The 11,747-nt window shown below is 31.4% G+C and overlaps 1 protein-coding gene across 1 annotated transcript; it reads left to right on the top strand.

Moving 5' to 3' along the window:
• Window positions 1-8,658: 8,658 nt before the first annotated feature.
• On the top strand, window positions 8,659-11,498 carry LOC25492741 (BURP domain-containing protein 12). Its single transcript, XM_013600943.3, has 2 exons — window positions 8,659-8,758; window positions 9,216-11,498. Exons 1-2 carry the CDS (start codon window positions 8,705-8,707, stop codon window positions 11,310-11,312), a joined length of 2,151 nt encoding a protein of 716 aa, XP_013456397.1. The 5' UTR covers window positions 8,659-8,704; the 3' UTR covers window positions 11,313-11,498.
• The last annotated feature ends 249 nt before the right edge of the window (window positions 11,499-11,747 follow it).

Genomic DNA, 11,747 nt, shown 5'->3' with positions numbered 1-11,747 from the left:
CATTGGATTGAAAATTCCTTTTCAAATGTTCTGAAATCCTTTGGTTTCAATCATGTTTTCTTAGGTTAATGACATTTGTTAGCATTGTGGAATTAATAGTCACTTTAGTCCCCAACTATGCACCTTACTGTCAGAAAGGTCCTTGACTCAAGATTAAATACAAATAAGTCTCTGACTCTGCACTTCCGTTATCACTTTAGTCCATGCCGTTAAAAAATTATGTTAAAAGTGATAATGTGGCACATGTTTTATGTCAACAAGGAGTATGAGGTGTCACAATGACTAAAGTGACAGTAGAAAATAATCACTTTAGTTCCTGAATCAAAAATCAATATTCCAAAATTGAATCCCTAAATCCCCACTACATTATATGATTGGTAAAGCAGTTAAGAAAATTATGTATTGAACTGGTCTACCATATCAAACCAATGTTTGAAAAAATAAACCAAATATCAAACCAGCAAGATATTTGAAATATCAATCATGCTTTAAGTAAAATGCATTCAAACATTTATAGGCCAATAAACAGTCTATATAATGGATATATGATTATAACTCTATAATATATGCTTATTATTCATTAGGCCAATATACTATATGTTAATAAATATGAGAGTAAATAGTCAATTACCCCTTGAAATTGTAAGTTTCGTCAATTACCCCCCTAAAATTAACAAAAAGTCAATTACCTCCCTAAAATTAACAAAATGTCAATTACCCCCTGAAATTGCACAACGTTAATCAATTTACCCCCTCCGTCAAATTTTTCTGTTAGTAAACATGACGTTTTGCAAATAACCCCCTGAAGTTTTACACTTATGTGCAAAATGCCCCCCGAACTTTTATATATATTTTTCTTATCTTTAACTCAAAGATATTAAAGACAAGCAATTAACAGTTAACTTTAATACTTTACATGACTCTTTCATTCTTAAAGAGGTCTGTTATTTTATTTTGTTTATGTTGTGCCATTTGGTTCTTCAATTCTCCATAAATTATGACTTATTTAGATAGAGACACGCCAATTCACAACAAAGTAAGCTAGAGACACTCATTCCTCATGAATAATTAATTATAACAGTTTCTTAAGATAAGTTTGAATAAAATTATTTTATCTTAAAAATTGAACTAAACATGCATTTTGCTAAAGTAATATGAAGTTATTAATTATGCGTTATTTTTAGAGGATATATTCTTATTTTAAGCTTAAATATTAAAGTTAACTGTTAATTCTTTGTCTTTAATATCTTTCGAATCAAGATAAGAAAAAAAAAATTTAAATTTGGGGGGCATTTTGCACATAAGTGCAAAACTTCAGGGGAGGTATTTGCAAAACTTCATGTTCACTAACAGAAGAATTTGACGGAGGGGGTAAATTGATTAACGTTGTGCAATTTCAGGGGGTAATTGACGTTTTATTAATTTCAAGAGGGTAATTGACGAAACTTACAATTTCAGGGGGGTAATTGACTATTTACTCTAAATATGAATTCCAGAAATGTCTTAAGCTGCATAACTTCGAAACAGGAACAAATTGTTGCTCTATGTATTGGGTTCATGGCATGATAACTTGGTGTTGAAAGAGATTACTGCATAAAGTGAAGACTTAATTGCACTTTTGGACCTCTATCTTTTCAAAAGTTACGGTTATGGATCCCTAATTAATTTAAATATAAAACAGCCCCCTATGTTTTGTTTCTTTGGCAGTTTTGGACCCCCAGTCCATTGTTGACTCGGTCAACGCTGACGTGGCACCTTAAGTGAGGTGCCACGTGTCAATTTTTTTTTTTTTTTGCCTTGGGGGTCCAAAACTGCCAAAGAATCAAAACATAAGGGGCTGTTTTGTATTTAAATTAGTTAGGGGTCCATAACTGCAACTTTTGAAAAGATAAGGGTCCAAAAGTGCAATTAAGCCTAAAGTGAATATAGTAGCAGAGTTTGTGGTTCTAATTATGTGTTTTTATCTCTTTATATCAAATTGCTGCAATTTTGACTTTCTTTATATCATTAAGGTTATTCCCTCAATTCGTTATGAAAATCTCTCTCTATTGCATATAATCAAAACACACTAATAATTACAATGTATTATGACCATATAAAAAGCATGCACAAAACCATACCAAGTAACATGTTGTTCCAAGCCTTGATTGCCCAACCACTACATAGAAAATACCTACTGAAGTAGTCCAGCAAGTACTGCATAGAAATTTTGGTTGATTACTACCAATCATAATTTTCTTAAGATTTAGGGATTTCAAATTCAATTTGGGAATATTGATTTTCGGTTCAGGGATCAAAGTAGTGATCATTTTTTACAGTCATTTTAATCCCCCTGGCACCTCATACTCCTTGTCAGCATAAAACATGTGTCACATCATCACTTAACAAAATTTTTTAACAGCATGGACTAAAGTGATAATGGAAGTGCAGAGTAAGGAACTTATTTGTATTTAATCTTAAGTCAGATACTTTTGTAACAACGAGGTGCAAAGTCAGAGACTAAACTAACTATTTGCTCTAAATTGTGTGACTCTTGATAAGTTTATATGAATTGAAAATATATTTAATTTTTTTTTTTAAATATATATATATACACACACATACATACTTAATTATTGGATCATGCTATGACACTTGTGAAAGAAAAAAAAAGACAAATTTTATATTGCAAATAACACTTTTTCAACTTTGAAAATTGTTTCCTCTAAAATAAAACTTTAGAAATTCTTAATTTAGAAGTTGGAAAAGAGTTATTTTGGATGCAAAATATATATACTCCTTTCGTTCAGTCACTCTTGCTTTTTTCACATTTCTTAATAACAAATGTTAGTACAATTAAGGTGTTTAAATTGTCATTTATTTGTATATGTATTAAATTTGACTTTTCATATTTCAAGATAAGTTAATACTCCCTCCGTTTCAAAATACATGTCCAAGTCAACCACTTCACATATGACAATGCTCAATTTTGACCGTTAATATCTTTAATTATCCAAAGTAAAAAAATTATAAAAATTTAATATTTTGAAAATATTTGTCGAGACAAATCAAACAACATCTTACATGCTAATATTTGTATTTATACATTAGTTAAAAAGTATGGTCAAAGTAAATCAAGTGAATAGTGCACATTGCAAAAATTGGACATGTATTTTGAAACGGAGGGAGTACTACCTTTATCCCTAATTATAAAACTATTTTGAGATTTTTCTATCCTTTTTATAGAACCTCTTTTCTATTTCCAACACAATTAATTATTTATTTACCTTCATAACCATATTTATTATATATCATTTTCTTCAAACAACAATAATATCATGTTGAAAACATAAACTAACTCTTTTTTTTAAAGGATAAAACTGTAAAAATAATTGTGATAACAAACACTTTTATTAATTTTTGTGATTTTGGCAAAAATATTTTATAGTTAAGCCCAAAGATAGTAATATTAATTAAGGATATGTTTAAAAAGGTGTTGTTGTTTGCTTGGCGTCTGTTTCGTAATAGGCTATCTACAAAGGACAATTTGTTTCGTCGTCGAGTTCTTGACATTGAAGCTCAAATTTGCGTTGGAGGGTGTGAGTTGGTGGAAACATATTCTCACTTATTTTTACATTGTAATTTATTTGGCTCTGTTTGGCATCATATCTTTCAGTGGCTAGGTGTGTCTACGGTAATGCCTGCTGTTGTGGTTGATCATTTTATTCAGTTTAGTTACATTGTGCTGCTAAGTTGAGACAATCGATCTTACAAGTTATTTGGTTTGCAACAGCGTGAGAAATATGGAAAGAAAGAAATAACAAAATTTTTAACGCTCATGAAAGCTTAATTATGTAGGTGGTGGACAAGATTAAGTCGATTTAGTTACCTTCACTTCTCCTCAATTACCATGGTTGCTGGCTAAGTCCGTTTACTATCGTAGGCATAGGCTAATTATTGTCTTCTTTCTTGATTTCTCTTGGGTGGCACAGGCTGTCGCCTTTAAAATTTTGTACATATTTTTGACACTCGGTTTTCGGATTCAGGCGTTTCCTCCTTCGCACAACTTGTGCTAGGAGGGTCTTTTGTCGTGGTAATATATTTTATTTTAATCTCTTAAAAAAAGATATGTTTATACAAAGAGAAAAGATAGTAAATACTCCTATTTTTAATTTTTTGACAAATGACACAGGCGACACTTTTTTTTTTTGTTAACCTTTCCTAAAATCATTTTCTAAATTATTCCGTCTCTCTAGGTTAGTTGGTAAAAATATGTGGATTTTAACAGACCATGATCCGTTATTGATGGAAGTTAGTTGACTTCCTGCTAATACATGTGCACTTGCATTAATAGTTTTGGGAAACACAGTCAATTATTAGTACTATTAACTATTGGATACATGGATTATTTTCTTGGTTAATTTTTGGGTAAATGGAACACAATCAATTTTAAAGTGGAAAATAAGTTGTTAAACATGTCAAATGCAGAGTAATACTCACTCTATCTTTGTCTCTTTTTATAAGTCGTTTTTACTTTTTTCACATATATTATGAAAAGTAGATAGTGAGTTTAGAATGCCCCCTTTATATATAAATTATTCTAAAATATCCTTTAAAGATTAATGTCTATGACTTTAACTTTTCATTTTTCAAAATAGAGACAATATTAATAAGGGTATGTTTTTAAAAAAAAGTTAAATATGTTTTTAATCCTTACATTTTGCGCCCCTTTGTAGAATAGTCCTCCTACATTTTATTAAATGTTTCTAAAATCTCCACATTTTATCTTTGTTATCAAAATTAGTCCATGTTATTAATGCTCAAACAGACCGTTAATGTGGCAGGTAGTGGGTCTCAATTATTTTAGGGTTAAATATGTTTTTGGTCCCTACATTTTGCGTGACTTTGAAGAATAGTCCTTATTCTTTTAAGGATTTTAAAAACATTTATTGAAATGCAAGGACTATTTTCTAAAGTAACGCAAAATGTAGGGATCAAAAACATATTTAACCTTAAAATAATTGGGACCCACTAACTGTCACATCAGCATTCCGTTAGAGAATTAACAGCAGAGACTAATTTTGATAACGGAGATAAAATGTGAGGATTTTAAAAATATTTAATAAATGTAGAAACTATTCTTTAAAAGGGCGCAAAATGTAATGACTAAAAAAATAGTATCTAAGAATGAATAGACAAATCACCAAAATCATAAACATCAATTAAGATGTTTTTTTCTCCTTAAAAAAAAATTTAAGATGTTTTTTAAGACTTAATATGTCCCAAATTAATTGGATACATCATACGTCCCAAATTATATATTACTTTAGCAGTTTTACATAAATTAAGATTGAAAAAATATAGCTAATTTTGTATAGAAAAGAGAGACTATGAGTTATTTTACAAAATTACTCCCTCTATCGCAAAATATAATTTACCTTTTTGAATAATAAAGTAATACTTTTGGCAAAATACATAGTAAAAAAATGAAGATCATAATTCATACACTTAAAGAGACATGATTTGTTATATAATTATATTATATCACGTCTCAATGCAGTATTTTATGAGACAATAAGATATAATAAGTTAATCCTGAAACTTATCATATCGTGTATTAATCGTAAAAATCTAGCAAGTGTATTAGTGTGTCAAAAAATAGTAATATTTATAAAAAATTCCTCTTCATATGGATTGTGAAATTTCTACAACAATATGGATTGTTAATATGATTTGAGAATTGGGGGACTTGCACTAGACACAAATTTTGTTTATAGAAAAGAAATAAACGAATAAGATCAAGGTAAGGAGAATGATTAAGTCATTTCGACTCCCTTCTCTGAACTATTCGGTAACTACAAATTTTAAAATAGTTTGAACTGATTACTTGATTTTAATATATTTATCAAAATAGTTAAGCCAATGTCTTGGTCACTTCTCCTCAACGATTATTATCCCTCAATGTCTTAGTGAAGCCCATAACCCTAATAGGTTTAAGAACGTCAAACTAAGTAACAACTATCATTAGTTTATGTCTAAATCTAATCAATGGTAGAGTAATTACGGACACTTTGAAATGTTTTTTTAAGAGTTAACATATTAACATGATAAACGATCATATAATACTTCAATCACACTTAATTTATTTTAGAGAAACATGTTATATAGTCTGTAATTTAAAAAAGAAAAACAAACTCTCCCCTCCATTCCCCTCCTAAACCCTCAATCCAAACACACCCTAAAGATATTTAACCCTGAGTTTAATATATAAAATTCTAAAAAGTTTTTTTTTTTTGTCTAAAAAAATTTCTTTCTATTTGGCCCCCTCGTGAAAATTACTCTAGCTTCGCCGCTGGAGAGAAGAATGATTAACATAACCACGATGGTCTTGCTCCTTGATTCTCCATCCTCTCTTTGTCGCGGCAACCTCCTTTTAAGGTTTCTCCAAAACCCTAATTTATGTTTCTTCTATTCTATTCTGATGGATGCTTCTTGTATTTCTGGGAATATTCTGTCTTAATTTCTAAGCAAGCTAATGTTCTATTTTGAATAGCCAATTAAGTCCCATAACCCAAATATTATTCATATATGCACTCCGCACCTTCAGTAAGCGACTTCCTCAACGTGTGGTACTTCTAACCTTTTCCATCTCTCACGATGCGATATGAAAGCCAGTGATGCGACATAAACAGTAACGTACCACATTTGAATTCTTCTATATCTTACGGCATGAAGCTTCAAGTCCATGATGACCGAGGCAATGGTGAAACACTTACGACTTTCCTTCAATGTCGCGATGCATGTAGGTAGTAGTTGTTCATTTTGCTTTTCTTCATTCCTTGTCCTACTCTTCTCACCAAAACATTTGTAATGACTATACCCCAAGACCTAACATGATTAAATTTGTAATAAGCATAGCACGTTCACAAAGTTGTCTAATTTGAGTGATTTTGACATGTTCCAAAGTCTATTTCCCAATTTTTTCTATTTCATAACTTTTGAACTAATCCTTTACAAACCTATGCTAAAATACAATAAAACTTGCTACTTTTTACTCTAAAATGATTACAAAAAGAAACTAAAAACCTATATGAATTCTTGTCATCTTTTACACTATATAAGATGATACACCTTCTAATCACTATTATAAACAAAAACTAAACAATTATTAGGTTCATTGAATAACTAATGTATTTGGTCTATAATATAAACAATATACATAAGTTATTCAATGAAATTTTTTTGAAAAAAAGTTATTCAATAAACTTAAAAAATAGTTTGTTATTTATAATAGTGACCACACTATCTACACATTATGATAAAAAGAGTGTATTATCTTAAGTAAATACTTTTAGTCGCCCTATATGACTAAAAAGAGTGTATTATCATGTCAAATGACTCTATACGATAATAAACTCTTCTATATGTTATGAAAAATATGAATTGTTGAGTTCATGATTTTGTCAAGTTACCATATTTAGCCATACTGTCATCCATCTTCAATTCATAGCACTACTCTTAAATTATTAATTTCACATAAATAAAAGCTATTCTCAGGGAGAGAAAAAAGGGGATCGTGTACATCGTAATTGTCACACTCATTTCGAATTTGTCTTTACAAACCATGTCGAGGGAGCATATTAAGGAATGTATTATCTTAATTTTTTTCATTTGTTACATCTTAACACACATTCAATATCTTCTTTTCTTTATAATTTTATATTGTTCTTCTTCTTAGGGTGTGTTTGTTTCATGTTATATTTGTAGATTCCTGAGAATAAAATCATAAAAATGCACATGTTTATGTTTGTTACAAGTTTACTAAATTTTATTCATGAATATAAAATGTTCTTAGAATAGAAAAGTTTTCATAAAGAAAATAGTGAGAATAAAGTTCCCATTAAGATGAGAATAAAATTATGTATAATTACCTATTATTATATTCCCTATTTTTAAGGTTCTTTGAAATATTATAATATTAACCAAACATCTTTTTTTCTAAATACTTTAGAATAAAATTCCTATACCTTAAGAATAAATTTAGTACACTTTAAACAAACACACCCTTATATTTAATGATGCAGATGTAATAAAAACCATTTGCACATGAAAAATGCTATCTATAGCGAATAGCATTTCACTAATTGATCACGATAGTGTATTTCCACTACATAATTTCCTACCTGATTTCCGTAAATTCTGCCGCTTTACCATTTAACTTTTTAACTATGGAATGTACTTCGTGACGGGTTCGTGGGTTTTCTTGTGTGATGTATAACATTATTGTTCGCACGTACTCCGATCACTGTTATAATTAAAAATTGACATTTTAGATTCATTTATTAAATGATACATGTTGTCTATAATAAAAACTATATACATCATTAATTCATTTTCGCATATTATCGATAAGACCGTCCCTCGTTAATTGCATTGTGGATAGAAATATTGATTGTCGGTATACTCACCTACTGCTAGTATTATATTAAGAAAAAAAAGCACTCCTGAAAAAAAGCTAATACACTATAGAAAAAAAAATTAAGAAAAAATTATATTATTATAATTCTCAAATCTCCAATCCAAGAAGTAAGAAGGAAACTGAGTCAACAAAGGAAACCTCGACAGCACCTTCTTCCAAAAAAAAAAGAAAGAAAAAAGACCTCAATTTCACCTATAAAAAGGCTAGTTCTCTTCAAGTTGAATAACTCATCCTCAATACTTAAAAATGGCTACTACACTAGCACTTCAGTTCCTCACAGTGGTTCTTTTCTTCTTTATGGTAATTCAATTGTACATAGTGATAGTTGGAGTCTTGGAGAGGGTAGATGAGAAATTATTTTACATTTTAGCTATTTCATTAAGTTATTAGATACGGAGGAAAAAATAGGGAAGCAAGATTTTTTCAAAAATAATATCACATTTAAACATAAATGACATTTTCCTAATTGTCATAATAAATATTTCAATCGTGAAAATATTTACTTCACTCTCCTCATTTTCCCGCAATGAACCAAACAAGGCAATTGTATATTTGTCAATATTCTATTTTTCTTCTTCTTGGTTAAAGGCCCTTGCAGTTAATTTTCTTCTTGGATAATCAACTTGGATAGTAGTATATCAACTTGGATAATCAATTAAGACATTAATATTTTTTTTCAGGGGATTAATATTTTAGTTTTTTTTTTTCTTTCTTTCAAAAAGTCATTCAATTTATATTCTCATTGTCGTCATTGTAGATTGGCCAAGACATCAATGCCAGAGACTTGAAGGTGGAGTTGCAAGATCAGGATCAAGTGGACTCGAATGATAAACCTTACATGACTCAATATTTCAAACACGAAGCCAAGAACCAAGATTACACTACCGGGTACAAGATTTATAGCCATGAATCCAATGAACCTTACATAACTGGCTATGGTAGACATCAAGTCAAACAACCAGATTTCAATGGACCTTACATAACTCAATATAGTAAACATGAAGCCAAGAATCCAGGTTACACTACCGGGTACAAGACCCATACCCATGAATCCAATGAACCTTACATAACAACCTATGGTAGACATGAATCTAAACAACCGGATTCCAATGCACCTTACATAACTCAATATTTCAAACACGAAGCCAGGAACCCAGATTACACTACCGGGTACAAGACCCATACCCATGAATCCAATGGACCTTACATAACTGCCTATGGTAGACATGAAGCCAAACAACCAGATTCCAATGGACCTTACATAACTCAATATGGTAAACATGTAGCCAAGGACGCAGATTACACTACCGGGTACAAAACTTATACTCATGAATCCAATGGACCTTACATAACTTCCTACAATAGACATGAAACCAAACAACTAGATTCCAATGGACCTTACATAACTCAATATGGTAAACATGAAGACAAGAACCCAGATTACACTACCGGGTACAATACTCATACTCATGAATCTAATGAACGTTACATAACTCCCTATGGTAGACATCAAGCCAAACAACCGAATTCCAATAGACCTTACATAACTCAATATGGTACACATGAAGCCAAGAACCCAGATTACACTACCCGGTACAAGACCCATACCCATGAGGCCAAAGGACCTTACATAAGTGCCTATGGTAATCATGACGCCAAACAATCAGAATCCAATGGACCTTACATAACTCAATATGGTAAACATGAAGCCAAGAACCAAGATTACACTACTGGGTACAAAACCCATACCCATGAATCCAATGAACCTTACATAACTGCCCATGGTAGACATGAAGTCAAACAACCGGATTCCAATGGACCTTACATAACTCAATATGGTAAACATGAAGCCAAGAACCCAGATTACACTACCGGGTACAAGACCCATACCCATGAATCCAATGAACCTTACATAACTGCCTATGGTAAACATGAAGCCAAACAATTGGAAACCAATGGACCTTACATTACTCAATATGGTAAATATGAAGCCAAACAACAAGAATCCAATGGACCTTACATAGCTTCTTATGGTAAACAAGATGCAAAGCAAGCAGATTACCTTATCGGATACATATCTGCTGGAAATGATCCAAAAGGCCCCCCATCAACCAACTCAAAAGATCTAGAAGGCCACCCATCTCTTAACTTGGATCGCACAGAAGCTTTCAAGGTAGGATTTTTCAATTTGGATGATCTTTATGTTGGAAATGTAATGACCCTTCAATTTCCCATCCAAGAGATTTCACGTTTCCTCTCAAAAAAAGAGGCTGACTCAATTCCTCTCGCAATGTCACAACTCCCAAGTGTTTTTCAACTTTTCTCAATCCCTGAAGATTCTCCTCAAGCTAAATCCATGTTAGGATCACTTGAACAGTGTGAAGCGGAAACCATTACAGGGGAGACAAAGACTTGTGTAAACTCCCTAGAGTCCATGCTCGAATTTGTTGACACGATCATTGGTTCATACGCGAAACATAATATTCTCACTACCACCAAACCCTCATCGACAGCCATCCCTTTACAGAATTACACCATTTTGGAAGTATCACATGATATTGATGCTCCCAAATGGGTAGCTTGTCATCCCCTCTCATATCCATATGCCATTTACTTTTGTCATTACATAGCTACAGGGACTAGAGTGTTCAAGGTCTCACTTGTTGGTGATGCGAATGGAGATAAAATGGAAGTTGTTGGAATTTGTCATTTGGACACATCTGATTGGAACCCAGATCATATTGTATTTAGGCAGCTTAGGGTTACCGCTGGGAAGAACTCTCCAATGTGTCACTTCTTACCTGTGAACCATCTTATGTGGGTTCCAATGCAGCCTTCAAAAGCCACCATGTGAAGTGAGTTGGTCTATCTAAACTTGTATAATAAAGGTTTATCAATCTCACTAGTGATACTAGTGATTGATGAGTGATGACCAATTTCATGTTTGTATGTCTTGTTTTTTTGGAGGAAACATGTTTGTATGTATTGTTATTGCTACTTTTTTATGCATAAATAAATTAAAAATTATGATAGGTAGAAATATCATTGCTTATTAGTGTTTTTATTTTTTTGTTGTGTCGCTTATATTAGTGTGTGTGCATGGGAAAGGTTTCATAACATCGTCGAAAAAAAAGGAAAAATTAAATTAGAGATCAAATCAAATATTTTTGGATATGTTAGGATGTTGTTTTGTAAAAACGCTAAGATCGGACGTTTGAATGTTGTTTTGTAAAAACACTAAGATCCGATTGGATTTCGGTTCACTTTTTGAAAACTAAACCAAACTGAA

The sequence above is a fragment of the Medicago truncatula genome, chromosome 4 (assembly GCF_003473485.1).
Source record: "Medicago truncatula cultivar Jemalong A17 chromosome 4, MtrunA17r5.0-ANR, whole genome shotgun sequence".
In the NCBI taxonomy this organism is placed as follows: domain Eukaryota; kingdom Viridiplantae; phylum Streptophyta; class Magnoliopsida; order Fabales; family Fabaceae; genus Medicago; species Medicago truncatula.
The sequence above is the reverse complement of the archived record's forward strand: the minus strand, read 5'-3'. Positions and strand labels throughout refer to the sequence as shown.

What these genes read in the sequence shown, in the direction of transcription:
- LOC25492741 (XM_013600943.3), top strand. Translation starts at nt 8,705, where the DNA reads ATGGCTACTACACTAGCACTTCAGTTCCTCACAGTGGTTCTTTTCTTC. An exon ending in TGGTTCTTTTCTTCTTTATG is followed by an intron (nt 8,759 to 9,215) that starts GTAATTCAATTG and finishes TCGTCATTGTAG; the next exon opens with ATTGGCCAAGACATCAATGC.